Genomic DNA, 16,014 nt, shown 5'->3' on the forward strand with positions numbered 1-16,014 from the left:
TATATGTCAGACCATATCTCAGACCGCAATAGAAGCTGGCAGAGCAAGACCAAGATGTAATAGTTGGCCAGTTGGGTTAGGCACTGAAAGTTTTACCAAATTATTTGTCATGTTGACAACCTCAGCCGTTTCGTATAGGTCTTCCATAGACATAAAAGGCATAAGCTTCTTGCTTTCGTCGTGGACTAAGACAAGCTGTTTTCCGGCACATGTAAGAGCCACAAAAATCTCATTAGGGCACCTGTCGTTCAAAATATCGCGGCCAAAATTCTCAAAGAACGAGGAGTCAATACCGAAGAGAATGACTAAATGACGCTCGCTGCCTTTAAACTGATGGATAGTAGAAACACACATCTTCCCGTAAGTCACTCTATCATCCAGAGCCACCTCATCATTGGTTAATATCGCAATTGGAATGCGATATTTCTTAGACAATATATTAGTCAAGAGCTTCAATGGCTTGTTTTTCCTCAGAGACGGTGCTATCAATGCGCTATTCTTTGCTCCATAGCGCTTGATCAGGGCTGACAATCTCTTAGCTAGCGCATAGCTATCATAAGGGTCGCATCTCAGCACGATAGGTTTAGGACCAGGTTTTGAGCTAGAAATATATAATTCGCCATTAAGAAAAACCCGGTTGACAAATTGAACTAAATAATCCGATAGCCTAAAGCTTTGGCTTAAAGGAATTTTAACGAATGGGTAGGGACTTGTATGAGCAAGTATTCGAGGAGCTAGTAAGAGGTAGCGATAATCGGCACCGCGAAATCAATATATAGATTGCCGCTCGTCACCTAGTATAACGAGTTGGGGAGAATGATCATCAGTCTCCTGTTTATTAGCTAGGATGAAGCAATTAATTAGCCAGTAAATAATTTCAGTACAATCCTAAAATTCATCCAAAACAATAATATCAAATAGCGTAAAATTCCAGCGAGGAAGCGCATTGCAACGAAGGACTCTCCTTCTTTATTCTAATAGTTCAGCATCATTACACACAACAGCTCCAAACAGCGAGCCAGCCATCCCATAAAAAGTGAAAACTTGGCAATTAGTATAAGGATGAAGCCGATGACGCATCTCAAGTTAAAGTCTCTTCAAATAAGTGATCACTGCTACTCGCTTGTCCGGATGAGCGGCAATAATAGCTTCAGCTGTAGCCATTTTGCCCAATCCTGGCCGCGCTAACACTACCACATTTTACATACGGCAGAGTCTTACAACTCTCAGTTGCTCAATGGATGGGGTAAACAAAGGCTTTAAAGACTTCTTCTCCCAGCGTTGAAGTAGGTCATGACTGTGTGTGGAGAATCGAGGAGATCTTTTAAGACAAAAACCCTGGAACTGATATTTTTAAATGCTGGCGTCAACATCGTCTTATATATGCTCTTACTGCGGATGTTTCATTTACTCACTCGTAGCTTAAAAATGTGCGGCAGTCGGACAATCATCTCAGTTTCAACATCCACGATGTGGGAACATCGGCACTTTTGGTTGATCTGAGTTTGGGTTGAATACTTGCTGATTATGATTTAGGCGGGCATAAAATATTAGTTTTGATGATGGACATGCATAGAAGAATATGAAAACCAATGGATGTATCTGGAACTGCGATAGGTAGTAACCAGGCCCTGACGAATGTGGACGCTACTACTTTGCGGATTTGAAGGTGGGCGTTCTGTATACATACCATTATTGTTGTTTTCACCAAGAGACATGATGTAAGATTTTGAAGGTGGCGTAAACTTAATAAATAGGAGCCTTTTCCAATCGTCGTGTTATTTTTTCCAGGAGCAACAGTTCATGTGTGTACCTTAAATCAGTGCATGTACCAAGTGCTTCCGCAAATAAGCAAGATCTAGAGAAGATACATCACAATACTATGCAGATACCCTTCCGCTATTCTAACAAATCAAACATCTAATAAACTTACGGAAAAATTGATGTAAATATAATGCATATATGATGTAGTACAACCTCATACCTCAAAGTAAATGCAATTGTTAGGAATTACTTATTCCGGTCAGTACGTTACCCCATTGCGGCCTAGATCGTCGATTGGGCTGAATCTGCGTGGCTAAGTTTTTGGGATTTCACCAGGCTAAAAGCTAATTGTTACTTAAATAGGAAAATGCGCCTAAGAAATCATCAGATCAGTACGAGCCACGAAGCTTCGACAGAGCTTGGAGCTTTACTACAGATCATACGCCCCTTTCGTAATTTTCCTTAAGACTCTCTCGGGGACCATGAATTTCTTCAGCCCGTTGACGAATAGGCATCATTCATAAAACGACTCCACTCCCTGTCGGCCGAAGTGTCGCATCTAAGTAAGTTATTGTTAATGCTTGGGCAAATTTGAAGCCCCATTCGCAACGGCCCTATGCAGTTGTTGTAAATGAAAAAGGACCTTTAACTCGAATTAGTTGACTGTTATCGGCTGAGGGCCGTAGTCTAACCCCGGCTTGACGGAAATTGTATAGTTTGCCAAGCGTAGTTAAATAAAAGGATACTGAACTGTGGCGTATAACTAGGCGCACACAACACAAGAAGTTAACTAAAAGTCGACCACGCAGCCTTGATGCATATGATTCTTATTCTAACAAGTATACCTGCTAATCAGATCTAGGCCTGTTGCTAACTTAAGGATTCATTTATCAAACCACGGCAGTCTTCATTATATGGCGCAAACAATGCTTCAGGTAGGCTTAAATCTCCAATCAAATCGATAAAGTGTCTGATTCTGAACAGTGGTGGACTGCTCGGATCGTCATCCTGCAAGTTGCTAAGCTACAACACTTCGCCCGCTTTTTTAGCGTAGAAAGAAAGAGCCACGGGCCAGCGAAGCAAAGTGACTTGCAACTACTTCCAGAACATAATACCACTTCGGAAACAGCAGGCAGGGAAAGTATACGATCATACGACCGGGCCTTTCAGCAACACCTCATCGATTACAGCATATTCCCTCATGCTTATGAGTTCCCAGATGGTGGAATGCCGCCAAAGCTTAAAAATAAAGAAGATATCCTTCGGGTTCTGGCCCAATCCAGAGCATCGCTGAGTCATTTCTCAAACCATAACTTCCGCAAGTTCAAACAAGCAGAAGCGCAAGCAACAAAGGAGAGAGATATCACGACAAGTGTCATACCTATTATTGAAGGAGATATAGGGGACAGAAAATGCCTCGCTGGCAAAATTCCATTTACGAATCTTGAGCATCTAACGGACGGTACACTTGTGCCAGCCAGCCCCGATATATTCTATGGTGCACGTCCGGAGCAGCTCCACCCACAAATACGTAAAGCACTGAGCGGTCGTGTTGTCCCTTCCACTCAGAGTGATCTCCCTGTCGCGCCGAATTTCTTCGTGGAAGTAAAAGGGAAGGATGGTTCTGCAGCTGTAGCTCAACGACAGCTGATTTACAATATGGCTCTTGGAGAAAGAGGCCAACAGGCTCTTCGATCGCGCAATCCCTTTCACGCTTCATACGATAACAAATCTCATACTCTCGGCTGCTTATATCTGGATAGACAATTAAAGATTTTCGCTACCCATGCAATACAACTATCCTCGCTGTTTGGGCAACCAGGATTTGTTGTAACGCAGCTCGGTGCATTTGCTTTAACCAACGATGTCGATACCTTTCGGCGAGGAGTCGCAGCATATCGAAATGCTAGGGACTGGGCAAAGAAGCAAAGAAATGACGCAATTGAGCAAGCAAACGAGAGGCTAAGCTGGGACGAAGTTATTAAGTTCCCTCCAGCCCTGACCTTACCGGGGCTCAAGCACTTTTGGTCCAAAGCTATATCGAGATTGCAGCGGAGTAAGTGATTGCTTGGGATATACATGAGTCCTGTAAGGAAAACCTGTAGCATGGTGGAACCTAGTGTATGCAACGATAGGCCGTATATCCGTATAATGGATTGAGCAATTGACAGAGCGCATTATCTGTCTAGATGCGCATTGAACAATAGGGCCCGAAAACCTACAGACATGAAATCTTCCAGTTACTCTCCGTGACCTAGCACCAAGATACAATCTAGGTGTGTATTTCCGAAGTTCTTCAGAGATATCTTCCGGATATCGTCCATTCTTAGGCATATTTGCAGCACTGTCTCAACTTGGTAACAGCTTCCATCAACTACGCCGAAAATTAGCTCAAGGGTAGCATATTCCCAGCCCTTATTTGTCGCACAGGCCTCAGTGGGGACGGCAATGAGACGCTCGTAATAGACAATAAGGCTGTCCTCTCTGATCCTGTTATCCTATCCCGGAATCGTGATTATGGTGTGATCAATTTTGGTTCAGATGGCATTAGCGGGGCCCAACAGGTGCACCGCCGGCGGTGCAAATAAAGCTTACGTAACGGCGCACCACCGGCGGTGCAACTAAGATTCCTCACGTCAGCTAGCCGCACCTCTCAGCGGGCATGTCGGCCGCGTTAAGTTGCCCCTGAAAGGACCTGGCTTTGCCCTACATCCACACGCCTCTCACAGAGCCCGCTCAGATGGAGCGGGTTGAAGATTCTAACCACTTCCCTGATGACTGTCTTCCTCCAGAGGGCGAATACAGCTCTCGAGAGGCCTTGTACGCAGCGATCAACGCTTGGGCAGCGCCACGAGGCTATGCTTTTGTGACCGGACGGTCAAGAAAAACACCCAATGGCAGGCAACAAGTTGTCTTTAACTGTGACCGTGGTGCAGGTCGCACCCCAGATACCTTAATTATAAGACAGCGGCTCACTACTACAAAGCGTACAGGCTGCCAATTCTCCGTTCTTGCGAAGGAAAGTCTTAATAAAGTTTCTTGGAAACTTACGCATCGTCTTAGTTACGAATGTGCTATCCACAACCATGAGCCAAGTACACAGAGGTCTGCGCATCCAGTCCATCCCAAGCTATCTCATGCCGATATATTAACCGTTCATAACCTTGCCAACGCCGGCGTGGCTCCAAAAGAGATCAGATCTTACCTACGCAACCACTCAGAGACTCTTGCAACCCAGCAAGATATCTACAACTGTATTGCGCAAGGCAAACGAGACCTTGCCAAGGGCCAAAGCAACATACACGCTCTCGCTAACGAGCTTGACAGCGAGGGATTTTGGAATCGAATGCAACTTGATGAGGATGGACGGGTCACAGCTGTGTTATTTGCCCATCCACAGTCGCTAGCGTACCTCAAGTGCTATCCGGATTTGCTTATATTGGACTGCACTTACAAGACGAACAAGTACAAGATGCCTCTTCTTGACATCGTTGGAGTTGATGCCTGTCAACGATCATTCTGTATTGCCTTTGCCTTTCTGAGTGGCGAAGACGAGAGGGATTTATCTGGGCGCTGGATCGGCTACGGTCGATGTATGAACTTTGTGGTGCAAGGCTTCCGTCTGTTATCCTTACAGATCGCTGCCTCGCTTGCATGAATGCTGTATCTCGCTGCTTCCCAGCTGCAGTATCGCTCCTGTGCCTTTGGCATGCCAATAAGGCAGTTCTTCGTTACTGCCTGTCAAGCTTTACTCGCAATACTGACGATGCTGATAAACTCCTGCAATGGAAAGAATTCTATCAGAACTGGCACGAACTTGTGGGATCAACAGATGACGCAGCCTTCGAGGAGAGACTCCAACGACTTAAGGACCGCTATATACCAAGCCATACTCGAGAGGTTGGCTATATCATTGAGACCTGGCTTGACCTCTACAAAGAGAAGCTTGTTAAGGTTTGGGTTGATCGACATCTACACTTCGGGAATGTTGTTACCTCTCGGGGCGAGGGCATCCATGAACTTATCAAGATCTATCTCAACACGTCTCAATTAGACCTCTTTGAAGCTTGGAGGTCTATTAAGCGTGCAGTTCTTAACCAACTAACTGAGCTTCAAGCCAATCAAGCCAAGCAGCAAATCCGAATGCCTATTGAGCTCTCTGGTGCATTGTATAGCAATATACGCGGCTGGGTATCTCACGAAGCTTTACGGAAGGTCAAGGAGCAGCGGAAGCGTCTCTTGAAGAACGAGCTTCCAGACCGTACAGGAGTCTTTACAACAACACTTGGTCTCCCTTGCGCTCATGTGCTCGAGCCTCTAATACGTCAAGATCAGCCACTTCAGCTACAGCACTTCCACACCCATTGGCACCTTCAACGAGGAGGTACTCCTCAATTGATCTTACAACCTCGCCAACAATTCGATATCGTCACAAGCAAATCGAAACTGCCATTGACAAGCACTCAGAGAGAGCCTAGCGCGTTCGAGGCAGTCGAAGCAACATTAAGAACCAGGGTATTGCCTACATGCAGTAACTGCCATGAAAAAGGGCATCAGATGAGGTCAAAAGCATGCCCCTTGCGCTATCAAAACCTCTTGCAACCATTGGCACCAGCCGCACCTACATCAGGATCGAGGACGACAGCATCAGGGGCGCTGTCGTTAGCAGGGGTTTCCCCATCACCAGGTGCACTGGCTCGTTCAGTAATGCCAACAGCGCAAGTACCGTTATTGCCACATGCGCCGCAATCGGAGGCCGAATCTTTCCAAATGCCGCCATCACCAGCGACGCCACCTTTATTACAGGAGTCAATACTGCAGGTGCTGACATCGCCAGATGTGCCGGCAACACAATCATCATCAAGAGAGTCGTCACCAAGTCCTCCCGCGCTTTCGTATCAAGGCCCTAGGGCTATTTATGAGAAATATGTTGCAGCACGAAGAGATTGGTATGCGGCGCAGCCCCGAGGCAGCGTGAAGACAAATCAACTATACCGGAAAGCTATGAAATTACCACAACGCTACACCAAAGCGGATTACACTTGGTGTTGTGACTATAAACAGATGGGCAGGCGCTGTAAAACAGCAACAGGTACCCGTGATTGGACAAAGGAGGAGATGATGGCGTACTTGGACTGGAGCAAGGCAGAGGATGAGCGAGTGGAAGCGCTTGTTGCCAAAGAAATGGGTAATAATCCACTGGCAAGTAGGCGAAGAGGCATAAAACACATCTAGAAGAGTATTAAGCAAGACATGAATGAGCAGCAAGCCTTGCACTCAGACGAAAACTTAGCCGAGGACTGTATAATAGTTAGAGCTTGAATTTATATTCCTCTTCAACTTTGAGTAATTAAGATGCTGCATCGTCAACTCAGGCTTGGCTCCCTGCTTTACAGATGCGGCTAGCTGACGTGAGGAATCTTAGTTGCACCGCTGGTGGTGCGCCGTTACGTGGGCTTTATTTGCACCGCCGGCGGTGCACCTATTGGGCCCCTAATTAACCTCGTCTATTAGTAAGCAGCTTTAACAGTCCAATAAGCAGATTGGGAGGTATGATTGGCTCCAGTCTCAGGACTGCCTTTAACTCATTTACGCACAATTTTGGCCTGCGATAATTTAACCATGCCTGTTAGGGCATAGATTTTTTTAACGTATCTAGTAATATATAGGCGCTGTTCGCTTGCGCGCAATTTGAGCCTACGACAATTTAACCACGCCTCATACAGCGCAACCATAACAGAATTATAGCTGGTTCGCTTGCGCGCAATTTGAGCCTACGACAATTTAACCACGCCTCATACAGCGCAACCAGCACAGAATTATAGCTGGTTTGCTTGCGCGTAATTTGAGCCTACGATAATTTAACCAACGCCTCATACGGCAGAATTATTTGAACCTCTATACAACTATGTCCGCCAATAAGCCCAGCCATTTAAGTTAACCCCATAATAGGCTTAACATATACCTACGTGATAAGTAAATGCGCTCACTAAGTGGTTTAATGTACAGCTATTAAATAGGTGCAACTATTCTGCGTACTTTAATAAATCAGGAAGTACATGTCACTGTACTCAGTATACTAACATCCTAACCGGCTTCGTCCTAAATAACTCTACTCTCTATCGGTTTCGTTAATACGTTTCATTGGCTCCTGTTTACGGGAGAAATGCGGCGTCACTAGCTGACAGATTCGAAACTTTCGCCCTTTCATATCGTAATACTTTCATATGATTGGTTGTCTCTATCCAACCGGGCAGGCCATATCTAATTCAGGCTGCTACAGTATGTATAAGTAAAATGAACACTATATTCACTGTAACTAAATTAAGTAAGTACTACTACTAGCTACTTACAAATTAGGATACTGGCGTACTGAGGTCACGCGAAAGCATCTTTCTCAAACGCCAAAATTGGCTACCCGTTGGTTCCACTTTTAGCGACCTACTTTTGTGTATAGAAAAGCTAAAAGAACACATACGGTTATTGAATACCTTAACATATCAACTACTGGACGTTCGTACTATAAACCTAAAGTAGGCTTTAACAGAGATTGGTCGTGAAAGCATCACTGAATTACATAATAGTTGTCTATATTAGATTTGAAATTTTCATCCATAGATTAACAAATAACTATAAACACAACATATAAAGACTAAGAAGTCTAAAATACGTCTTGGGTTTTCATCAAATTCTTTTTATTATACATATTATAGGTTTTCTAGCCAGAGTATACTCCTATGTTCAGAAGCTTAGATACAAATTTACGTCTAGTGTCACATTTTGTAAATAACAACTTGCTCTAAAGTCTTTAAACAAAGTCATACAGCAACAGAACGTGATACGGTACATAACTAATTAGACTACTCTACCCAAATGAAGTACAGTACCACGTCCAATTCAGGTAACAGTGTCTGAATCTGGCTGCCAGATCCAAAATTAGGATGTACAAGTACATTCAAATCTGGATATCACGTCCAAAAACGGCACGCCTTTTTTACCGAAATATATCCACACCCAAAGATAAGCTAAGCCGAAAATAGATATATATACTTACATAAACTGAATTGTCATAACTGGATGTAGTAGTATTGGCAAGAAATAGCCACATCTAGACATTTCACAGCCTTTATGTAATACATACAGCAGACTAACTTATAAATCATACAAGCAATCATGTCATTCAATACATGTACCTTGGGTCCTGGAGTCAAAAGAATGTATCAGATCCTCCAACAACTATTCCACGTCGCTAAAATACGCCTATATGCTGTTCTCCGCTACTTCACCGCGGGCCATCGCGGGGCTCGCCGTGCTTGCTGGTTTATTCCAGTTTACACGAGCAGATATGTTTGAGAAGTCGTGCCATGACCTGAAACGAAACTTGGCTATTGAAAATGCAACCATAAATTTGGTTCAATATGTCCCTAGCGCAAGCACCTTAATGTTTCCAGAGAATGTAATTACCCTTATATTGAACAGTATAAAAATCTTAGTTGCTAATAGAATTTCCTAGGATATTACTTGCAATCGCTCATCGCAAGCTATCTCAGCAGATATTTGCAGGGTGGCGCTTTATGCAAAAACTTCGCCATTTAGTGGTGTCCACCTTGAAGCATGGCTTCCTCGCAATTGGACAGGAAGATTCTTGAGTACTGGCAATGGTGGATTATCAGGATGTAAGTTCATTGATTGCGACCCGCAAGGTGTTGCCTTTCTCATCGGTTTATACAGGTATTCAATATGAAGATATTAACTATGGCACGGTAATATTTCTTTATAAAACTCGCTGACTTTTTATTAATATATTTATAGACCCTGGGATTTGCTACTGTCGGTACGAACAACGGTCATAACGGGACTTCAGGGCTAGCATTTTTAAACAATCCCAACGTTATTGAAGGTGAGACCCATGATAATACTTAAATAGTCTATCACTAACGAACTCAATTCCAGATTACTCTTATCGATCGTACGTTGAAAATTCTACCGCTAATATAGGTTAAGATCTAAATATAATAGGGTTCATGTCGGTGCTGCTATTGGTAAAACTATTACCAATCAATTTTATAAGCGAAATTTTACAAAGTCTTATTATATAGGTTGTTCAACCGGTGGCAGACAAGGCTTTCAATCTGCCCAAATGTTTCCCAGAGATTTTGATGGAATTGTTGCAGGTTCTCCAACTCTTGCCTTCACGCAGCTCACTGCATGGGCAGGATGGCTTGGCCTGGTAACAGGCTATAACACTACAGATCCGGGGTTTATTTCTCCAAATCTTTGGAAAACTATCCACCAAGAGATTTTGAAACAATGCGATGGTCTGGACGGTGCAATTGATGGGTATGTTACGAATATTACTATTATGTTATAACTTTGTGAAGTAAATAATAACGATTCTAGAATTATCGAAAACCCCGATTTATGCCATCCAAACTTAGACAGCCTACGGTGTCGTTATCAATCGACTTATAGTTGTCTAAATAATGAACAAGCCCGCCGTGCTAATATGGTATTTAAGCCGTTTTATTATCCCAACGGTTCACTTATCTTTCCTCGAATGCAGCCAGGCAGTGAGCTTGAGTCTTCGTCTACATTTTATAGCGGCGTACCTTCTCCTTATGTCAAAGTATGTGATTCACAATTAATCAATATCAGAACATCAAGCTAACCTTGCGGATTGTAAGGGATGGCTTAGCCCAGCGATATTATATAATCTCAATTGGAAGCCAGAAACTATTTCATTAGCTGATATAACCTTCGCTCAAGAGTTAAATCCCTTCGGGGTAAATACTCGGAATGGAAATCTCAGCGCTTTCAATACTTCAGGTGGTAAATTGCTACACTACCATGGCTTACAAGACTACCTAATTTCATCAGAGAACTCTGCACGCTATTATAACTTTGTTAGAGAAACGATGTCATTGAAAAGCTCAGACATAGACCATTTCTATCGATACTTTCGTATCTCCGGTATGGGGCATTGTCGTCAAGGTCCTGGGGCCTGGATGATTGGGCAATCTACTATAGGAAACAATGGGCTTGATCCAGGGAGTAACGTCCTGATAGCAATGGTTGAGTGGGTAGAGAAGGGCTTGGCTCCTACAACTATTAAGGGGGTAAAGTTTCGAGGAGATAAGGTAAAGGATGGTCTATCTCTCACAAGAAAACATTGTAGATACCCTTACCAAAACAAGTATGTCGGACTTCAGCCGCCAAGTAATGGTGACGGCTGGGCTTGCACGCTTGAATAAGTCTAGCGTTATTAATAAACGCAACTTAAAGATTACTAAGGTTAAGGCAATCTAGTAATACAATGCCGCCCGTTTTGTTTATGATGAAGTGACTTGTTTAGCACCCTACCTTTCCGGTAGAGAGAATATTTGTGATATTTAGCGAAGAACGGAGGAGCTATGTATTATTTGTTTTTGTAGAAAGTAGTACTGGTCCAGGAATAGAATCCAACTACACTTGAGCGGGAGTCCCGGCCGCTTCACCAACCCGCCAAGCACGAAGTACAGTGGAGCTGGCTTATGACCTTTGGACCCCACCACTGGGCACAGCTCTCGATTTTACCTATAAAAGATCACATCCCATCATACACACTTTCTTATACCACAGCGATAATTTCTCTTTCTTATACATCTGAAAGTTATTACATTATCCGCCATGTCCAACATTTCTAACATCAGGAAAGCTGGGAATGAAGAGAAAAGGGTACTCTTCGCCAAAAAGGGTGCGCATAGAGAACGAAGAAGGCACAGAGATGCCAACATTGTTATACACAAGAGAAATACGGCGAAATTATCGGCAATTGTCTGCAGCATTAACGGCAAGAAAGACTCAGCAAAGTCTCGGGCGCAACAAAACAAACAACTCGATATAATTAGTCCCAATTGGAGAGAGCCAAAAAAAGATATACCGAAAGGGGAAAAAATTCACAGGTTTTTAAACGGAGGGATGAAAAAGGCACAAAAAAGGTTTCGCGAAGGAGCTGGAAAACGACTGGCAGAACTAAAAGGGGAAATTCGAAGCATGCTGAAGCCAAAATATGAACCAGCGGAGTAGCGACTACGCGCTTACAAAAATGGGGTCTAAGCCTAAGTAGACTTTGCTGCAAACCTAGCACCTATGTTCTGAACATCATGTAGTAAAAAACTATTTGTTGATTGTAAACTTATATCTTGCCAGACAGGGAAACGGAAACCTAAGGAGTTAGGAAAAGGGAGAAAAGACAGCGATCCCATGTATATCGACTCAGTTATATAACAATACGATAAGATACCGTCGAGTTTGAACGGCAGAGTTACATCTTCTAAAATTGAACTCCATAATATCTCTGCCTAAATATCCCAAGTGCATCTGAGTGAAACATACTTAATACCACTAAGGCATATATGCCCAGCCGAATTGGTGACCAAAATACCCCAGGATGAGGAAGTCTCGTCTACGCACGACAAAGCTATACACACAATCGATATTTAACACGTCTAAAATGTGCTCAGGGTATAGCTTTATACCTCAAAAGTTTTGCTGTATGGTCCACAATGTAATTAAAGCGCATGCAGCTTTCCCCTGTCTGTTCAGCTGGTGATTCACTAGGTTTGAACCGTCAACTTGTTAGTAAAGTTTGCAATATTAGTTCAATTGTATATCCATGCCTTATTTTTGTTATACTACTAGCACACGTGCTCTCCTTGTATACTTCCGGCGCTTCGGTTCCGGTAAACTTTGTTGTTTAGCCTCGTTATCCTGCCTGCGCTTTAATCTTGACAACCCATGTCCTTTTGTTTTTGAGTCCAGGTGCGGCATAGTTTGACCGGATTGTTGTTGATCATCATCACAAAGTTCTTGCTGGGCCTCTTCTGGAATTTCCCCTGCTGTTGATGGTGTGATTCCCTGGGTCTTTGAGATCTTTTCGTCGCAGGGATGGCACAGACGGCATCCCGGGGCTCATTTTCTGGAACCTCTCGATCGCTCAAGCTTGTCTTCCATCCATGCCTTTCTTTGAGGTGGTCGTAAATATGTTCTTTGGCAATGCAAACTTCGCATGTACACATAATCCATCCATGTTTGTTCTCAATATGCAGAGAAAATGAAAACCACGAGTTTTGCTTATGGCAGCCATCACAATAATCTTTCTCTTCAAAATGATGGATAACTTCCAGATGGTCCGGGAAGTAATCACCACAACTTTGATGGCATAGACCACAATTGAAATGTTGAAATATATGAATCACAAGCGCATCAGTGTGATTTTGCACCCTGTACAATCTTCTGTCGTATTCTTGGAACCCACCGAGGCAGACGACATCGGCTAAGGCCCATAGCAAACTAAACAATAATACTCGTTGGCCAAGAAAACGAAAGTGGAGCCAACGGGAAGGGGAAAACAGGCTGTGCGCCTTGTGGGCCGGCTCGCTACTATATATAAGAGGTTCGCCCTCTCATTATGACAGGCAATTTCTTTTTCTTTCCATCCAGACATCTATATTTCCACAGGGTTTCATATTCGCCATGCCTTCTTACCACAATTACACGCACCATACTTATATGTGGCGTGATGGAGAAACTGAAACTCACAGAATGGGTGAAATGGAGAGACGAGCGCGATCTCACGCATACCTACATCAAGTTTCAAAGAGCCGTCGAGATCGAACAGTAAAGGAAAGAATGCGTGAGTTATATCTCCATCTAGAACCACTAAACTATGTAACACAGCTAACGGTAGCCAAAGCGAGGAGAGCAAATATAAGACAGCGGCGATCGGTCCATCAGTCCTCTATATCTAATAAATCTAATTGTCAAAAGCCAGAAAGAGTTGCCAACAATACAGACCAGCCGAGCAGTACGGATTTTAGAGGAATTATTAAAAGCACAGTATCGGGCCCTGTCACGCCCGGACAAATTTCCTGCTATATTGATCTCACACTTGGAAAACAAACTTGCAAGTGTGGAAAGGAACTCTCTGCTCAGACCAACTACCGATTGAGAGGAAGTGTGAGTGATGCTATACTGCCGGTGTAATAGAGTGTCTAATTTCTCTAGTATATCTGCTCTGAATGTATTGGCAAAAGCTCAGAAGATGTCAAGGGAGAAATTAAGGTGCAATATCACTGGGACCATTGTCCTATATGTCAGACTAAAAGCAAAGATGACCACACGATGGAATTACTCTTTACGACTTGTGGTAAGTTATATCTAATTGATTAGTAGACTATTTTCTGATGTTTAAAGGGCATACCTGCTGTAAGAGCTGTTTAGCAGACTATCAAAAATGCAAAGATAGGCGTGATTATGAGTGTGGCTTTTGTCATATAACAACGGCGGAGAATGCTCTTGTACTGGCTGTTGAGCGAGCTTGGTGCGGTTATGTATGAATAGTGTTTCTTTTTTTTATCATTAGTAGTTTAGCCGACAATAAATATTTTCTGCGGAAAAAGAAGGTTTAATTAATCAACCTATACTGTACAGTAAACTTCGGTAGACATTTGAGTGCTATGTACTCCGTATGCCCATTGCCCCTCCATCCCACTACCCCTCCATCCCACTACCCCTCCATCCCACTACCCCTCCATCCCACCCCACATCGCAGGCTGTTGTGCTCTTGCGTCCGTTACAGTACATAGTAGTCATTTCTGGATCTTTCAAACTGTAAGTAACATAGGTCTACCTCCGGGGATGGATTCTATGATATAAACCGGAATAGCTTCCTAAGCTTATAACTATTTAAATAAACTAAAATATTTATAAAAATTAATGATTTTTACTAAACTAAGGATTATAGTTTATATTTTAAACTATTTAAATATACTATAGTTTATAGCTAAAGCTTTAGCTGTATATTTAATATAACTGTTAATTAAATTCATAAATAAAAAATATAAAAAAATAAAAAACTTTTTTTTTTAAAAAATAATAAAATTAATATTATTTTTACATTAAATAATTTGTAAAAAAGTAATTTTTAAATATAAATAAATAAATAATATTTTATAAAATAAAAATAAATTTTTAATAAATATATATATATATATATATAATAAAACTAAAATTATATTATTAATTATTAAAATTTATAAATATAATTCTAAAAAAACTTTAATAAATTAAAATATTAATTAAAAAATTATAGATATTTATTTTAAAAATTTTAATAATTTATTTAAAAAAAAAAGTAGAATAGATTGTTGTATTTGCACCACATCCTTTCATCGGTCTTTGCGATGTCTTCGCGGCCTTGCCCGGACCCCTCGCATATTGTCAGGACACCATTTAATGAAAAGCAGTTAGCACGTCCGTGCCAGTCTTTGTTATCAGAGAAGCTGCAAAACTCGTTTATCAATGCGTGCAAGTCATCTTTAGCTTGGAGAAGCGTTACCCTTTTTTTAATGAAGAGATAATATCTTGTTCGGCCATAGTGGTGATGAACTTGTAGATAGATGTTAACTAAAAGCTAACGTACTAGGCAGTGCTACTGTATTTTATAGTAGACACGCAGTAAAAGCCTCGCCTAAAACTATTCTTAAGAACCCCTACCTAGGATATAGCTGCAGGGGACAACTCATCAGTGAGCAGGATATCTACCTACCGAAATCTATCTCTTAAAGGTCAGGCATATGGTTTTCCTATAAAATAACGCAGATGTTGATCGAAGGAGTTGCAGCATTTTGTGCTGGCGCTTGAGAGTCATTACAAAATTGTATTGATTAGGCGCATGAGATCCCTCCAGCGAATTTCCACCTGATTTGGCCGATCCATGCTCCATCTACTGTCACGGCTTTGCGGATTATCAAATGGAAAAAATCTTGTTCGGATTGACGTATGATTCTAGAGACGGCCATTGTGACGATTAGATAAGAAGTCCCGTATAAGCTTTTATTGAGGTTAGAAGTGCTTGACGAGCAGTATTGAGAAACTGCATGGCCGATAAACATTAAGCTTTCCCCATAGCAGCGGGCGAAACCGACACTCCCATTATTAATGTAGCCTTCTAAATTTTAAATTTATGGCAAACTACAGTTTGTTTAACTTATAAAATTAATTTATTGTAATTTTTCTTAGGAATTACCAATAACTAAGTGCTATACAGTTAAATAGCTTCAACTGGCTTAATAACAGGACTAGCAGGAAGTTCTGCGCAATATGATGGAGGTCCGTTATGTAGCTGGCAATAGTAATAAATAACTCTTTCCCCCTGACACTGAGATTGTTGTTGCCTGTGTACGTTTTGCGACTGTGGTCGATGACACT

The 16,014-nt window shown here is 42.2% G+C and overlaps 3 protein-coding genes across 3 annotated transcripts; all 3 read left to right on the forward strand.

Annotated features, from left to right (window-relative positions):
• Window positions 1–2,880: 2,880 nt before the first annotated feature.
• Window positions 2,881–3,828, forward strand: TRIVIDRAFT_156069 (uncharacterized protein; the record flags this gene model as incomplete). The annotated part of the gene is made up of 1 exon (XM_014098572.1): window positions 2,881–3,828. A coding segment is annotated over one exon (948 nt), but the record flags the coding sequence as incomplete, so codon positions are not given.
• Window positions 3,829–9,028: 5,200 nt separating this feature from the next.
• On the forward strand, window positions 9,029–11,015 carry TRIVIDRAFT_47118 (uncharacterized protein; the record flags this gene model as incomplete). The annotated part of the gene is made up of 7 exons (XM_014098573.1): window positions 9,029–9,220; window positions 9,278–9,469; window positions 9,577–9,664; window positions 9,718–9,733; window positions 9,784–10,104; window positions 10,165–10,390; window positions 10,449–11,015. The coding sequence occupies 7 exons, from the start codon at window positions 9,029–9,031 to the stop codon at window positions 11,013–11,015; spliced, it is 1,602 nt and encodes a 533-aa protein (XP_013954048.1).
• A 2,263-nt stretch (window positions 11,016–13,278) lies between these two features.
• On the forward strand, window positions 13,279–14,591 carry TRIVIDRAFT_203421 (uncharacterized protein; the record flags this gene model as incomplete). The annotated part of the gene is made up of 7 exons (XM_014098574.1): window positions 13,279–13,438; window positions 13,577–13,761; window positions 13,810–13,951; window positions 13,999–14,010; window positions 14,047–14,135; window positions 14,249–14,415; window positions 14,588–14,591. 7 exons carry the CDS (start codon window positions 13,279–13,281, stop codon window positions 14,589–14,591), a joined length of 759 nt encoding a protein of 252 aa, XP_013954049.1.
• Between the last annotated feature and the right edge of the window lie 1,423 nt (window positions 14,592–16,014).

The sequence above is a fragment of the Trichoderma virens genome (assembly GCF_000170995.1).
Source record: "Trichoderma virens Gv29-8 chromosome Unknown TRIVIscaffold_82, whole genome shotgun sequence".
NCBI classification, from domain to species: Eukaryota; Fungi; Ascomycota; class Sordariomycetes; order Hypocreales; family Hypocreaceae; genus Trichoderma; species Trichoderma virens.